This window comes from Bubalus bubalis, chromosome 18 (assembly GCF_019923935.1).
Source record: "Bubalus bubalis isolate 160015118507 breed Murrah chromosome 18, NDDB_SH_1, whole genome shotgun sequence".
Lineage (NCBI taxonomy): Eukaryota > Metazoa > Chordata > Mammalia > Artiodactyla > Bovidae > Bubalus > Bubalus bubalis.
Genome location: NC_059174.1, coordinates 60,206,366 through 60,223,916, shown reverse-complemented (window position 1 = coordinate 60,223,916; position 17,551 = coordinate 60,206,366). Strand labels below are relative to the sequence as shown.

Below are 17,551 nucleotides of genomic sequence, written 5' to 3'. Positions count from 1 at the left end.
CTGCACCTTAGTAGATGAGGTTGGTCCAGAGGTTTGTGCTCTTATCCTCTCTTGATCTGTGCTTTGATTGCTGTGAACTGTGACCAGAGCCTGCCGTGGATATTCAGGGCTGTTTCCCCCTTGTTCAGTGGTTGTTACTGCCCTGTCTCTGGTGGTGCCTGCTCTCTGCGTGGAGTAATAGAGCCCCCAGATCTGAGTCTTTGCTGTGAATCTGATCTGTGGTGCCAGGCAGGTGGGATTGGAGCACACCCACTGGGAGAGAAGTCACTGAGTATTGCTCCTCTAGGAATGTGCACCTCAGGGTGTGCTCTGGTGTCCCCTCTCATGCGTTCTGCAGGCTCTCATGATATGTAGTGTTGGCACTGCTCTTGGACCACCTTAACCATGGGCATGATGGCACATGGCCCTGGTGTCTCTCAGATGTTGTTTTCGCAAGGTCACCAGCATAGATTCAGTGAAGTCAGGTCCTGGGATTGCATTGAGTGTGCAGCTGAACCCGCTGTGGTGCTACGGAGAAGCTCAGGCTCTGTCCTGGCCCAACCCCCCTTGTGTAGAAGCCCCCAAAGTCTACAGCTGCTAAAGCTACACCTGCCATGACTGAGAGAGCGCTGGTTGTTGATTCAGATGCTCTGTAGAGGCTGAGGTTACAAGGCCGGTCGTGGGTGTAAGCCCATGGTTTGTGTTGCTCCAAGGAGAGGTTTCAGGTTTCTTCTTTATCCCTGGGTTTCACCTGTGCTTTCAGCTCCATCTGTGCGTGTGGCCAACTCACAAGTGTCTTCTCCTTAAGCTGCCCCAGAGCACAGGATTCTGCTGATTGTGGAGGCGTTGGATGGGGGAGGCCCTGGCTGGGGGCTAAAAGTCCTACGTGGATGGAGTTCTTCATAGTCCTTGGAGAGCAGAGGCCGGCACAAGGGACAAGGGATGCAATGGGCTTCTTGTTTGGGCGTCACTCACCAATGGCACTCTGCTCTATGGTGGTTCAGGCTTCACCACAAGCATCTTGTTTGCAGAGCTCCTCCGTCATGGCCATCCCTTCAGGATGTTTCCTCATAGCCAATAGTAGTCCTTTGCCTTGGTCCGCTCTACAAACCCCACATTTCAGCACCCAGCCCTTGTCTGCATTGGTGGACATGCCTCTAAGGCTGGGTGGGCAGGGCTGGGGTCAGCACCCTGTGTGCAGGTCTCACTCTGTCCTGCTGCCACACGCTGGTTGCCATGTTTTCTTCGCACAGAGAATGAGGCTTTCCTTCTGTCCAAACTGAGCTCCCCCAGTGAGAGTCTTCCCCGGATATGGAGACATCTCCTCACTTTCATCTCCCGGCTGGGTTACACGCCCCAACCCACTTCCTCTCCTCTTCCTTTTCCTTCTTTCTTTTGTCCTACCTGGCTCAGCAGGAATCTTTCTTGTCCTTTCAGATATCCAAGGGCCTCTGCTACTGTTCAGCTGGGCTCCGAGAGAATTGTTCCATTTCTCATTCATTTGTGGACAGACAGATGAGCTCCGCATCTGCCTAAGCCTCTGGCATCTTGATCCTTCGGTCTCTATTTTATTTTTAAACTAGCTAATGGTCATCAATTTTCTTTAAATCTTTAAAGATATTCACTGAGAATAGCAGGGAAAATTACTTGTTATTTGGTATCTTTCAGCTGTGTCTCCACAAGACACCCAGGATTTGATGCCGAGGAATGCAGCGTTAGAAGATGTATTCCCAAAAGCAAACCTAGGAATATATCAAATATTTCACCTCAGAAACTTAAATTTAATGAAAGACTGGGAATATACAAGGGTATATGAAAGACAGAGAGGATGTTTATATGGACATAAAGAAATGGAGGCAGTTACACGTAATGCTAACAATACTGCCAAAAGCAATGAGCAACGTGAGTCGAACTGGGAAAACACCAACTTCAATCTTCAATATCTGCCGAGAAGTGTAAGTGTTTAAGAAAAGATTTCCATCCTTTTTTGAAACCTACATATTCTCTGAAGGGACATGTGGAAAATATGGAAGGTAATTTAGTCTCTACTGCAAATCCTCATTCATACAATTGTGAACGTAGGCTTCGGCTAAACATACATTCAGGGATGTCTGAACACCTACAATTTAACACTGAGTGGGAAAATTCACTATCTAATCAATTTGAGAGATCCGTGAGCAGAGAGTCATTTTTCTTCCCCCGACAGATATTTTCTCTCCATTCCATGATATATAATGTTGATAATAATGGAGGAGACATAATCCAGCCATCATTGTTCAGTAAATATTGTGATATGGTTAATACACAACAACTTTCCATATGTAATAAAATGAGTCAGACCTTAAGTAACAGCTCCAGCTCCAATAATTACAAGAGTATTTATGGTGGACTGAGAAGGTATTCAGGCAATGAAAATGGGTATAGGGTTGAAGGAGACTCAAACCTTAGGAAACATCAGGGTACCGAAACATCAAACAAGGATTCTAAAAGTAATAAATGTAGAAATACCTTTGATCAAATGTCAGGTTTTTCTCTAGATAAGAGTACTTGTACTGAAGAGTGGACTTGTACTGAATATGGGAAGGTTTCTAATCAGTCTTCAGAACTTATTCAACAGCAGACTGTTCAGAATCCACAGAAAGAAAACAAGTGTAATATATGTGGGAAAGTATTTAGTAACTCATGCCATCTACGTAGACATTAGAAAATTCATACAGGAAGGAAACCCTTCAAATGTACAGAATGTACCAAGGCGTTTAACCATAGCTCACTTCTTACTAAACATCGGAGAATTCACGCTGGAGAGAAACCTTATAAATGTACAGAATGTGGCAAAGCCTTTAATCACAACTCAAATCTTATTCAACATTGGCGAATTCATACGGGAGAAAAGCCTTACAAATGTACAGAATGTAGCAAAGCCTTTATCTGCTACTCACAGCTAACCTATCATCAGCGAATTCATACTGGAGAGAAGCCTTATAAATGTAAACAATGTAACAAAGCCTTTATCCGTTCCTCACATCTTACTGGACATCAGTGAATTCATTCTGTGGAGAGACCTTATAAATGTAAAGAATGTAACAAAGCCTTTATCGTGGCTCACATCTTACCGAACATCAGCAAATTCATACTGGAGAGAGACCTTATAAGTGTAAAGAATGTGGCAAAGCCTTTATTACGAAAACACCCTTACTCAACATCACCGAATTCATACTTGGGATAGATGTTATAAAGGTACAGAAAGTGGCAAGGCCTTCATTAAGGGTTCTAGTCTTACTAAGCATCAGCGAATGCATACTGGGGAGAGACCGTATGAATGTACAGAATGTGGCAAAACCTTTAATCGGAATTCAATTCTTACTACACATTTTCGAGTTCATACTGGAGAGAAACCTTATAAATGTAAAGAATGTAACAAAGCCTTTCATCGTCCCTCACTTCTTACTCGACATCAGCTAATTCATTCTGGGGAGAGACCGTATAAATGTAAAGAATGTGACAAAGCCTTTATTCAGTGCTCACATGTTACTCAACATCAGCGAATTCATACTGGAGAGAGACCTTATAAATGTACAGAATGTGACAAAGCCTTTAGTCATAGTAGTAATCTCACTAAACATCTGAGAACACACACTTGAGAGAAGCCCTAGTAATGGAACAAGTGATGGAAGACGTTTGCCCTAAACATGCATCAGAAAACACAAGAGTTTATATAAGAAACCAATGGAAATGATGTAACAAATATATAGAAAGGTATTTAATCAAAAGTTAAATCGAAGTAAAGATGCGTGCTCCTGCTGCTAGGTCGCTTCAGTCGTGTCTGACTCTGTGCGACCCCGTAGATGGCAGCCCACCAGGCTCCCCCGTCCCTGGGATTCTCCAGGCAAGAACACTGGAGTAGGTTGCCATTTCCTTCTCAATGCATGAAAGTGAAAAGTGAAGTAGCTCAGTCGTCTCCGACTCTTTGCGACCCCAAGGACCGCAGCCCAGCAGGCTCCTCCATCCATGGGAATTTCCAGGCAAGAGTACTGGAGTGGGGTGCCATCGCCTTCTCCGAAATATGCGTACTAGAAGGCATTTCATCAATTTTCCTTTCAGAAGTTTCTCTGAAGGAGAATGACTGCAGGGAGCACTCCATAGTTAAAACTGGTGGAAAATGGATATTTTAGCATGAATCGTGAGATGAAGGTTGATGGTTAGAACATTACAGTTCTTAGCAATGTATATATGCTTGTTAATAATGATGTGATGTGACATTATTTGAACTGAATGTAATTCACCACTCAAATAATCCACGTTATGCTTTCTTTCTAGTGTGTTTGCAAACATAGGTTTTTGATGTTTTATTAAAGATTAGCCTTTTTATGTTGTGTTGCAACCATTTCTATCTAATCTCCATTAGAAGATTGAGGATAGCATAATGTAAAATGGACAATGAACATTTAAATAGAGGTATTTGTCGTTGACGTGAAATATCTGGAGGTTGCCATGAAGTAAGTGATCATTTAATCTTTCCGTGTATTAAAGAAAGACAGAAGTTCGTTGTAATGTTTCAATAGTAATATCCTTCATTTGTAAGAAGAACACAATGACAGTTCACTGCAATATTGATGTATCTTTATAATATCAACACAAGTCATGATTACTACTTGACAGTGTTGAAATAAGGACAGTAATAACCTAGAAACGTAAGAAACCTTTCCTGGAAAAGGCATGGAATTGGTGCATATCATGCTTGCTAAGTGCTTCCTAGTCTTTGTTTGGTAAGCCATGGAAATCAGAAATCTCACATCGTTCTATCAACAAAGGAATATCTTTCTCCGTACTTTTGATCTGTATTTAATCATGGATCATACCGCGGATTGTAAAAGGTTTTATTTCAACTATGTGTGAAATTTAATACATGGTTATTCATAAAAGTGAATGGCTTTTATTGTTTCGGTTGTTGTAATGTATGAAATGTTAACCCACCACCAACAGCAACCTCGCCCACCTTATTTAAGGTTGTAGTGAAGAGACCGCAATTAACTGTTCGGTAACACACAAAGATGGCATATGGGGAAATTAGTTTACTCACTGGATTTAAACTTCTCATAACTTCATGTACATTCCATCATTTCTAGGTTGTATCTCCTCTCTCATTTTGTAACTGCTTAGACACTGGGATGATTCTAGTAAGAAAGATGATACAGAGTATTGTTGACAGTTTCCCTAAACTGCTCCATGATGTTGCTGCCTCAGCATCTGTCTGGGGATCAGGCAGCCTGCAGGTCCTTGAGCTCACACCAGCCAGTCTTGTGAGCACATGCACTAGATGAACCCCTTCCTTGAGACCAGCAGTCTTGCTGGACCTCAGGGTCTATCCACAGACCCCCGTTCAATCACACTGAGAGAGTCAATTTCTTGGCAGGTTGATAAGTCCAGGGGTCCCCAAGGAGAGAGGGGTCTGGAATTCTCAAGGAGGAAGAAAGGACAAACGTGGTTTTTTCCTGTTTGAGGACACTCTGGAAAAAAACTTTCTGGCTAATCTTATTGTCTTAAAATGTAAATTATGGGAGTGGGCCTAGTGAGGTCTTTACAACCTCCAGACAGTCTTTTGATTCACTGGAATAACTAAATAATAGTATGTAACTCCTTTGCTAACACTAGCGAGGGGGCACTCTTTCTGCCCCTTCTGAAGTCTATGTCAGAAGCTTTCTCTATTCTCTTTTATACTTTAATAAAACTTTATTACACAAAAGCTCTGAGCGATCAAGCCTCATCTCTGGCTCCAGATTGAATTCTTCTCCTCAGGAGGCCAAGAATCCAGGGGTCTTTTTTGGTTGAACAACAACCTTTCAACACGCTCACAGTGCTCACCGGAATCCTTGACTTGGTTTGAATGAATTAACCCACACTCAGCCTAGAGAGCCTGAGGCACTTCACTCAGGGTAAAGTATAAAAGCTGAACTCCAAGTACTCCTGTTTTCTCTGCCTGATTCTAGCTTTAACCTCTCTCAGAAATTCCTGCCCTAAATCGTCCCCTACAGAGAGGTCTTAGGTGTGGTGAGTGTGAGATTTTGAGCTCAGGACTCCGGAACGTTGGTTTCGGGGAAGAAACATCAGAAAAAATGGGATTTGCTGATGACTCCTTTCACGGCCCGACTGTAGACCTGCAGATTCATAAGTTCTTGGAGTGGGAACCTGACCACCAGGGATTTGTATTCATTGAAATGGTTCAGAAAGAATCTCTAGCCAAGTGGTTTCCTTCTGGTTTCCCATCAGGATTACGTGACCCGTTTCAGAAATGACCTCACTGATGCCCTCCCAACAGAGTTCTATGTGGTCCTGTGGGAGCATCAGTGTGGTTTGTAGGAAGTGTTCCAGGAGATTCTAAGCAGAGGCCCGGGTTAAGGACGTGGCTCCTGGTCCATCTGGTCCATCTTAGAGCTGAGCCCCGGAGTCAGTCTGAGGAGAGGCAGCAGGGTTGGTCTAGCTGGATTTGGACCGGGGAAGTCAGTCAGCTCACATCATCTGTGTGAGCAGAGTGTTAGGAGCTCTCTATGGGGAAAGAACAATCAAGAAATGAGTTCACAGGCTGGTCTCTAGGTAGGAATTGATTGTCCCTGAATCTCTCCTGAGACAGAGGACAGGAGAGGTCGGTCTTCTCAGCTTTTCAAAATCCTTGTGTTTGTAGGAGCGGTGGTTGCAGGTTAGAAAGTTGTGTTGATGCCCTCCAAGGTATTTTCTCAAAACTCAGAAGTGCGTTTGCCGCGTAATATCCCCAGAGAAGACAGAGCAGGAGGAAGAAGGGGAGGAAATGGCAGCTCAGGTAAATATCCTGTCCTGGGTCTCAGGCTGTGTCTGCTTTCCTCCTAAAATGCCCGAATGAGAATATGCAAGCCTTTAGCTCTCTGCTTCTAATTTTTCTTCCCGGGCATTTATTATCATCTTATTTTTTCCTATTTCTTCTTATGATAGTGCAGATCAGCCCTTTAGACTACTTCCTTGTGTCCCAGAGCATTTTCTCTGTTGTCTGCAGCCTCACTTTCTGTGGAGCATGATGAATTCTCAACGTCAATCAGCGACATTCAACTGTTGAAAATATTCTTTTTGTGAGAGATCAGCATTTGCAGTCACTCCTATCCTCACTCCCACTGGGATGTGGTTTGGTGTTGGGATTTTAAGGACGTTGGGAAATGCAGTGATGACTTAGCACCTGCATGCCATTTAGATATTTAGGACAGAGTTTGAAAGTGCCATTATACATAGAATCAACTCTCTTCTGTCCATGGGATTTTCCGGGCAAGAATTCTGCAGTGGGTTGCCATTTCCTCCTCCCCGGGATTCTCTCCACCCCGAGACTGAAGCCGCATCTCCAGCACTGGAAGGCAGATTCTTTACCACTGAGCCAGCTGGGAAGCCCAGTGACTCAATTCAGTGGTCCAGAGTTTTTCACAAAATTTTCCATGGGCACTGTACAGGGACGTGATGTGAGAGAACTCTAGGAAGCTGGCCTGCTTGGATGATGACAGCTTCCTTCCAGAATCCCTTATCTACCTACTGGGTTTTGGTTCCATCATTTCTAGAATGTTTCTGAAAATTTCTGATTCCCACAATAGTTTGAAATCTCTCCTTTCTAAGGGAAATGGGTATGTATGAATTTGGAAAGAAAGGCTTCAGGATAATTCATTATGCTTGTAACCTTTTTCTTCCTTGATGTACTCTGCCTCCTGTGAGTCAATTCCTAGGCAGGTTGATAAGAAGTCCAGGGTCCCGAGGAGGAAGGGGGAGGGGGGTGGTCTGGGACTCTCAAGAAGGAGATACGGGTGTGCAATTCTAAAGGAGGAAAAGACAAATACCTTCTTTCTCTTTACATTCCTTGGTCTTAGACACATAAAATGACTTTTTTATGTCTTTATGAGTCTTAGACACAGGACTTTTTCTTTAAGCCCAGAACTGATGATTAAACAACAAAAAACTCGGTTTAAACTCTGTACTAGGGATTATATAACAAAATGTATCCTGCTTGAGCACAGTTTCTCCTTCCTGAAAACATTCTGGCTAATCCTGATATCTTAGAATTTATATTATGGGAGAGGGTCTGGTTCAGTTCAGTTCAGTTGCTCAGTCTTGTCTGACTATTTGCAACCCATGGACCTCCGCACACCAAGCCTCCCTGTCCATCACCAACTCGCGGAGTTTACTCAAACCCATTGAGTCGGTGATGCCATCCAGCCGTCTCATCCTCTGTCGTCCCCTTCTCCTCCAGCCTTCAATCTTTCCCAGCATCAGGGTCTTTTGAAATAAGTCAGCTCTTTCCATCATCTTGACAAAGTATTGGAGTCTTAGTTTCAGCATCAGTACTTCCAATGAATATTTAGAACTGATTTCCTTTAGGATTGTGGGAGTGGGTCTGGTAAAATTTTTACAACCTTGAGACATTCTTTTGATTTATTGTAATTACTGATTAAAAAAGTATATAGCTCCCTTGTTTAGACTAGCAAGGGGTCACTCTCCACCCCCTTCTGATGTCTACGTCAGAAACTTCTGTCCCTTTTTCACTTTAATAAAACTCTGCTACACAAATGCTCTTGAGCCATCAACCCTGGTGCCTGGTCTGTGGTCCCAAAGTGAAATCTTCTTGTTTGGAGATCATGAATCTGACACCCTTCACTGGAACCTATCACTACATTCTAGGTTAGTGGTAATTGTTTAAGCTCTGTAGTATTAAATAGACACCCCTGTTATTTTTTATTTTTTCCCCTTTTTTTTAGATTATTTTTTATTATTATTTTTACTTTACAATATTGTATTGGTTTTGTCATACATCAACATGCATCCACCACAGGTGTACACGTGTTCCCCATCCTGAACCCCCCTCCCACCTCACTCCCCATACCATCCCTCTGGGTCATCCCAGAGGCACACCTTTTCTTAATTTCACAGTTACACACTTACTTTGCCTTCGTAGTACTTGACCAGTATCTCAGGATCTGATGTTATGTATTTGTTAGTGTTATATAGGTGATTTGAATAAAGGATTTGGGGAAATCATTTTCCAGGCTGTATTAACATTGTCTCTTGCGTTCTTGTCTCAACTGAACACATATTGGATTGGACACTGATGAGTCTCTGAAACACAAATATTCCTTTCTCTGATGAACAGGTCTTGTGGGCTCTAAGCTGGACCTCATTACCTTTCTGGAGCAACTGAGCAATCCCAGGACTATAAGGAGAATGGAGGCAACAGCCATATTCCCAGGCAGGTATGAATGGCTGGAGATGATGACTCAGATAAGAGGTCCAAGGAGCTAGAGGAAGTCATCCTTTGTCAGGTGGTTTTGGAAGATCATCTTCAGTGGAAATGATTTTGGAAAACCTGGGTTTGTGTCCACTGCTGTCATAGAAATGTACCACCTGCCCTAGTCTGTCTCTTAAATCATTCATAAATTCATCTCCAGTGATTACTTTCCTTCATCACAGTGTGAACTAAAAGTCTCCTCTTGTCTTGTGAGAAACTGCATTCATTGGTTGCTCTTCCATTTCTTAGGGGTCCTAGGAAAACTGTGCCCATTTTGAGTAACAGTATGACAGTCCTTTGAAAGTTTCTTTGTACCTCTAGGCAAAAATGTGTGAGTGAAGTGGTAGACAAACTGCTAAATTTCTAGGAATACTGGGGACAGGTTTTTGTTTTCTGATTTATAACTTCCTATCCACTGGGAGCTAGAAGGACCTTCTAAATAAATTTCAAACTCAAAAGCTTTTTTCACTACAGAAAGCAAAACCTCCCGAAAATGAAAGACTGCACATCTCAGGTTGACTACAAAGTTTCTCTTTTCCTTATATGATCTCATATTAAATATCTTAAGTGTATTTGCTCCAATTCTAAAATGCAAAAATATTTACTATATTCAATTACCTCATAGAATTTTAAAATGAACTGGCATAAATGCTTAGCACATTTCACACCATATTATTAATATTTGATTCAAGTTATAAACATTTCTAGATTATATAAAGAAATTAGCTTAAAAAGTTCTAATTGGAATATAGCTGTTTTACAATTTTGTACTACTGTATAGCAAAGAGAATCAATTATACCGATCAGTCAGTTCAGTTCTGATGCTCAGTCGTGTCCAACTCTTTGGGACCCCATGGACTACAGCATGCCAGGCTTCCGTGTCCATCGCCAACTCCCAGACCCTGCTCAAACTCACGTTCAAGTCAGTGATGCCATCCAACCATCTCATCCTCTGTTGTCCCCTTCTCCTCCTGCCCTCAGTCTTACCCAGCATCAGGATGTTTCCAATGCATCAGTTCTTCACATCAGATGGTCAAAGTATTGGAGCTTCAGCTTTAGCATCAGTCCTTCCAACGAATATTCAGGATTGATTTCCTTTAGAATAGAGTGGTGTGATCTCCTTGCAGTCTAAGAGACTCTCAAGTGTCTTCTCCAACACTGCAGTTCAAAAGCCCTCTTTGTGACCCTATGGACTATACAATCCATGGACTTCTTCAGGCCAGAATACTGGAGTGGGGAGCCATTCCCTTCTCTAGGGGATCTTCCCAACCCAGGCACCGAGCTGAGAGCTCCTGCATGATGTACTCTGCATATAAGTTAAATAAGCAGGGTGACAATAGGCAGTCTTGACATATTCCTTTCCCAATTTGCAACTAGTCCATTGTTCCATCTCCGGTACTGTTTCTTCTTGACTTGCATACAGATTTCTCAGGAGGCAGGTAAGGTGGTCTGGTATTCCCATCTTGTTAAGAATTTCCACTTTGTTTTGATCCACACCGTCAAAGGCTGTGGCGTAGTCAATAAAGCATAAGTAGATGTTTTTCTGGAACTCTCTTGCTTTTTCTATGATTCAATGTATGTTGGCAATTTAACCTCTGGTTCCTCTGCCTTTTGTAAATCCAGCTTGAACGTCTGGACGTTCTCGGTTCACACACTGTTGATGCCACGCTTGGAGAATTTTGAACCTTACTTTTGTAGTATGTGAAATGAGTGCAATCGTGTGCTAGTTTCGTCATTCTTTGGCATTGCCTTTCTTTGGGATTGGAATGAAAACTGACCTTTTCCAGTCCTGTGGCCACTGCTGAGTTTTCAAATTAGCTGGCATAATGTGTGCAGCACTTGAGCAACATCATCTTTTAGGACTTGAAAGAGCTCAACTGGAATTCTATCACCTCCACTAGCTTTATTCATAATGATCCTTCCCATGGCCCACTTGACTTCAGACTCCAGGATATCTGTCTCTAGCTGAGTCATCACACGGTCCTGGTTTTATTGGTCATTATGATTTTTTTTGTATATCTCTCCTTGTATTCTTGTCCCTTTTTCTTAATATTTTCCACTTCTGTTAGGTCCATATACCATTTCTGTCCTTTATTGTGCCCATCTTTGTATGAAAAGTTCCCTTGGTATATCAATTTCCGTGAAGAGATCTACAGTCTTCCCCATTCTATTGATTTCCGTACCACTTTGGTCTCCACAGAGCTATGAGTACACTTCCCTGTGTTTCAACCATATTTTTAAAAGGCTCTCTTCTTATTTAATTTCTTAAGAACTAGCACTTTATTTAGTTTATCTTATTTGTAATCCACTTCCTCGGACACTGTCTTATGTGTCCTCAGTTTCTGATTCGTTTTCTGTCACTATCATTTATGATTTTTAGATTGAAACATCTAATAGAGCACTCTCAGAAACATGTTTGAAAAGAAGTGGATTAAAGAATTATCAGGAGCCTAGGATTTGTGAAAACGTCCGGTGTCTTCACTTAAGATGACTCAAAGCAAGAAGTAATTTTTAGATTGCTTATCTTCTCTTCATTTAGTGGTTCTTGTAGGGTTTGATGTTGCTTTCCTCTATATAACCTATTTCTTTGCCATCTCATTTTGTCCAGTTTTCTGTCTGTGATCTCTGTTTTGACGGCTACAGGAGCCCAGTTAGTCCTCTGTCTGGTGTCTGCAACTTGGTGGGTGAAGTTGATCCAGAGGTTTGTGCCCTTATCCCCTCGATCTGGGCTTTGATTGGATTACTATGACCAGAGCTTGCCCTGGATATTGAGGGGATCTTCCCAATTGCTCTGTGGTTTTCACTGCCCTCTCTGTGGTGATACCTCTCCCTGGTTGGTGGAATAGAGCCCCAGATCTGTTTCTGAGCTGTGTTTCTGATCTGTGGTGCGAGGCTGGTGGGATTGGGGCACACCCACTGGGAGAGAAGCCACTGAATATTTCTCCTCGCAAAATATTCTCCACGGGGTGTGCTCTGTGTGTCACCTTTCATGCTCTAGCAAGCTCTTGTGTGATCCTATTACTGGCATTGCTCTTGGCCCCACCATAAGCATGGGTCACCCTGTTTATTTAACTCATATGTAGAGTACATCATGAGAAATGCTGGACTGCATGAAGCACAAGCTGGAATCAAGATTGCTGGTAGAAATACCAATAATCTCAGGAATGCAGATGGCACAACCATTAGGGCAGAGAGCAAAGAAGAATTAAAGAGCCTTTTGATGAAACTGAAAGAGGAGAGTGAAAAAGTTCGCTTAAAACTCAACATTCAGAAAACTAAGATCATGGCATCTGGTCTCAACACTTCATGGGAAATAGACGGGAAACAATGGAAACAGTGACAGACTTTATTTTTTGTGGTTCCAAAATCACTGCAGATGGTGACTGCAGCCATATAATTTAAAGATGTTTATTCCTGGGAAGAAAAGTTATGACCAACCTAGACAGCATATGAAAAAGCACAGATATTATTTTGCCAACAAATGTCCGTGTAGTCAAGGGTATGGTTTTTCCAGGGGTCATGTATGAATGGGAGAGTTGGTCTATAAAGAAAGCTGAGCACTGAAGAATTGATCCTTTGTAACTGTGGTGGTGAAGACTCTGAGTCCCTTGGAGAGCAAGGAGATCCAACCAGTCCATCGTAAAGGAAATCAGTCCTGAATATTCATTGAAAGGACTGTTGCTGAAGGTGAAACTCGAATACTTTGGCCACCTGATGCGAATAAGTGACATTAGGAAAGACCCTGATACTGGGAAAGGTTGAAGACAGGAGCAGAAGGGGACAATAGAGGATGAGATGGTTGGGTGGCATCACTGACTCAATGGGGTCCCAAAGAGTCGGACACGACTGAGCGACTGAACTGAATTGAATCACTCAGATGAACCGTTGGGAGGAAACTGTAACCAGAGACGTGCTTAAAACAGGGCAGTTGGCTTTTCTCTTAGGAAGTGAGTCCAGAAAGAAAGAGGGAGACCGGACCCACATTGTTGTTTATAACATAACCACAGAAGTGACATACCGTTACTCCTGCCAGAGTCTGTTGATACACAGATTGCTTCTGTTAATTGTTGTTGCGGCTGCTGCTGAAGTGATCACGTTCTACTTTTCGTCACTGAGGAGACACCCATCTTCACACACTCACAAAAAGGGCTTTTGAATTTTCCCCGTTTTTCAACTTGCTGAAAACACCTCGGATTCCCATAGAGACACCTCTCAAAATTTTTCTCTTTTGCCTTAATTGTCTGAAACACTAGTTAGAACAGGCAGGAAGCAGCTCTGCTCCAGAAGGAATCCAAGAGATTTAAAGGCATCAAAAGGTAGAGAAAGGAAGCACAACTGGACAGAAGGACCAACAGACCCAAAATTGACAGGAGAGGGGGTGAGGGGAGGCAAGGCTCTGCCCCCACTGGCCCCGCCCCTACGTACCTGTGCTTTTGGCCTCTTACTACCCTCGACCTTACGACGCCTCTTGTTGGCCGTGGTGTAGCTCACTCACCTTCCTCTGTCATACAGGAAGGAAACCTTTCAAGTGTACAGAATGTACAAAGCATTTATCCGTTGCTCGCATCTTACTCAACATCAGCGAATTCATACTGGAGAGAAACCTTATAAATGTACAGAATGTGGCAAAGCCTTTAATCACAACTCAACAATTTCTGAAAATCAGCAAATGCATACTGCAGAGAAACCTTATAAATGTACAGAATGAGGAAAAGCCTGTAATCAGAACTCAACTCTTACTCAACATCAGTGAACACATACTGGACAGAAACCTTATAAATGCAAAGAATGTGACAAAGCCTTTATCCGTTGCTCACATCTGACTCGACATCAGCGAAATCATACTGGTGAGAGACCTTATCATTGTACAGAATGTGGTCAAACCTTTATTCAAAGTTCAAGTTTAACTGCACATCATCAAATCCATACTGGGGAGAAATGACACAAATGTAAAGAATGTGGCAAAACCTTTATTACAAGTTCAAATCTTACTGAACATCACCGAATTCATATGGGGGACAGATGTTATAATTGTACAGAGTGTGGCAAGGCCTTTATTAACAGTTCTTGTCTTACTAAACATCAGCAAATCCACTGGGGAGAGACGGTATAAATGCACTGAATGTGGCAAAGCCTTTAATCGGAACTCAATTCTTACTACACATTTGCGAGTTCATACTGGAGAGAAACCTTATAAATGTACAGATTGTATCAAAGCCTTTAGTCATAGTGGTCATCTCACTAAACATCTCCGAACACATGCTGGAGAGTGATGGATCAAGTGATGGAAGATGTTTGCCCTAAACATACATCAGAAAACAAGAGTTTATACAAGACACCTATGGAAATGTTGTAACAAATATGTAGAAAAGTATTTAATCAAAAATCAAATTGAAATAAATTACAGAGATTGCATACTAGAAAGTATTTCATCAATCCTCTTTTCTAAATTTTCTGTAGATGGAGAATTACTGTAGAGAGCAATTCATAGTTAAAAAACAGAAAATGGATATATTAGCCAGGATCGTGAGATAAAGGTTGACAGTTAGAAGGCTACACTTATTAGCAATGTATCTTTGTTTACAATGACTTGATTTGAGATTAGTTGAAAAGCAAAATGAATGTAATTCACTGCTCATATAATCCATACTATGCTTTGTTTCTAGTGTGAATGAAAAAAAGTTTTTGACGGTTTATGCTTCCAAGATTAGCCTTTTTATGTTGTGTTGCAACCATTTCTACCTATTTTCCATTAGAAGATGAAGGATCAGTTCGGTTCAGTTCAGTCACTCAGTCATGTCCAATGCTTTGCGACCCCATGAACCACAGCAGGCCAGGCTTCCCTATCCATCAACAACACCCGGAGTTTATCCAAACTCATGTCCATCGAATCGGTGATGCCATCCAGCCATCTCATCCTCTGTCATCACCTTCTCCTCCTGCCCCCAGTCCCTTCCAGCATCAGGATCTTTTCCAGTGAGTCAACTCTTCACATGAGGTGGCCAAAGTATTGGAGTTTCAGCTTTAGCATCAGTCCTTCCAATGAACACCCAGGACTGATCTCCTTTAGGATGGACAGGTTGGATCTCCTTGCAGTCCAAGGGACTCTCAAGAGTCTTCTCCAACACCACACGTCAAAAGCATCAATTCTTCGGTGCTCAGCTTTCTTCATAGTCCCACTCTCACATTCATACATGACCACTGGAAAAACCATAGCCTTGACTAGACGGACCTTTGTTGGCAAAGTAATGTCTCTGCTTTTAGGTATGCTATCAAGGTTGATCATAACTTTCCTTCCAAGGACTAAGTGTCTTAATTTCATGGCTACAGTCACCATCTGCAGTGATTTTGGAGCCCAAAAAAATAAAGTCTGTTTAAAAACTGTTTCCACTGTTTCCCCATCTACTTCCCATGAAGTGATCGGACCGGATGCCCTGATATTAGTTTTCTAATGTTGAGCTTTAACCCAGCTTTTTCACTCTCCTCTTTCACTTTCATCAATACCGTAATGTAAAATGTACAATGAACATCTAACTGAAGGTGTTTGTTATTCATATGAAGTATCCTGGGAGGTTGCCATAATATAAGTGATCATGAAATCTTTCCATGTATTAAAGTAAAAAAGAAGTTGGTTCTATTGTTTTTTGTTTACTATTTATTTATTTGGCTACATCAGATCTTAGTTGCAGCATGTGGGACCTAGTTCCCTGACCAGGGATTGAACCCAGACCCCCTACATTGGGAATGCAGAGTCTTAGCCACTGGACCACCAGGGAACTTCTCCAAAAGTTGGTTCTAAATTGTCATTACTTATATCACTTGAACTTTAAGAACACAATCACAGTTCACTACAATATTGATTTATCTTTATAATATCAGCATAAGTGAAGTATATGACTTGACAATGTTGAAATAAAGACAGCTTCTGTGATAACCTAGAAATGTATTAGAAACCCTTTCCAGAAAAGGCATGTAATTAGTGTATTTCTTGTTTACTAAGTGTTTCCTAGGGTTTGTTTTGGAAGTCATAAACATAATGATCCTCACATCCTTTTATCAGAAAAATGAGTATTTCTCTGTGCTTTTAATCTGATTTAATCCTGGATCATACTGTGGATTGTAAAATGTTTAATTTCAACCTTGTGTGAAATTAACACATGGTTATTAATAAAAGTGAATGGTTTCTAGTGTTTCAATTGATTGTAATGAATGAAGTGTTAAGATTGTGATCAGCAGTCTTGCTCATCCCCAGGTTCTACTTCACAGGTCCCCGTTCAATGACACCCTCACAGAGCTCATCAGAATCCTGCTCGTCTTGGTCTGAAGAGACCGATTCACCTTCAGTCTGTGGAGCCCAGAGGATTTCACCCAGGGTCAACTTATAAGCCTGAGTCCCACTTACTGGCACTGTCTGGGCCTGGTTCTAGCCTTGACCTTCCACAGGGTCCCTCAAGGCTTGCTGTGAATTCTCTCATAAACTCACCAGCTTCAATTATCCTTTCTTCTTCTGTTGAACTAAGACTTTCCATGGGATCATTTTAGCAAATATAAATTTAACAAAATCACAGAAAGGACAATTAAAAAACATGATTGCAAAATTCTGAACTACGATTCGTAAAATTTTACCACATGTAAAATTCTCAGCACATGTCTCTCATCTAGGCTTAAAGGAACTGTTTCCTCATGCCTTTGACATACATTGAATGTAATATATAAATATCTGAAGGTACATACATTAGCAGTGAGAAAACTAATATAGAATGTGCAAGTGTAGGAGTTTTAGTGCATATTTATTTAAAGAATTTGGGAATGATAGATCAAAAGTGAGAATATCAGCATTGCAGATGATTTACCACGAATTTACAGAGTTGTCAACTAATCTGTTTTGTCGACTTTTCATGGAATTTATTTCCTTACATGTCAGGAGGTTGCGTTTGTTAAGGAACTGCCACACTGTCCTCCCTAGCGGCTGCACCAGCTTCCATTCCCTTCAGTCATGTAGGAGGTTCCCTGATCTCCATAGCCTCTTCAGCCTTTATTTTATCTTTAGTGGGCATTTTGATAATGGTTATTCTGACTAGAATGAGGTGATACCTCATTGTAGTTTTGTTTTCCATTTTATAATAATTACTGATGCTGAGTGTCTTTCATTTGGCTCTTGCCCATCGAAATGTCTTCTTTGGAGATATGAGGTCTTGGTCCAATTTTTGATTGAGTTATTTTTGTCCCTGATATTTTAAACATTTAAAAAATTTTGTCTGTTGCTGTGTGCAGGCTTCCTCTAGG

General features: G+C 41.7%; 1 protein-coding gene, 1 long non-coding RNA gene and 1 pseudogene across 2 annotated transcripts; all 3 read left to right on the top strand.

Moving 5' to 3' along the window:
• Positions 1 to 1,994: 1,994 nt before the first annotated feature.
• LOC123330211 (zinc finger protein 519-like) lies at positions 1,995 to 3,706 on the top strand. Its single transcript, XM_044931106.2, is given in 3 exon segments — positions 1,995 to 2,012; positions 3,103 to 3,160; positions 3,163 to 3,706. Coding segments are annotated over 3 exon segments (534 nt in total). The 3' UTR covers positions 3,621 to 3,706.
• A 211-nt stretch (positions 3,707 to 3,917) lies between these two features.
• LOC102408974 lies at positions 3,918 to 9,478 on the top strand. The gene is made up of 2 exons (XR_006545924.2): positions 3,918 to 6,793; positions 9,131 to 9,478. It is a non-coding gene; the product is annotated as an uncharacterized LOC102408974 (long non-coding RNA).
• Positions 9,479 to 13,019: 3,541 nt separating this feature from the next.
• Positions 13,020 to 14,689, top strand: LOC123465120 (annotated as a pseudogene).
• The last annotated feature ends 2,862 nt before the right edge of the window (positions 14,690 to 17,551 follow it).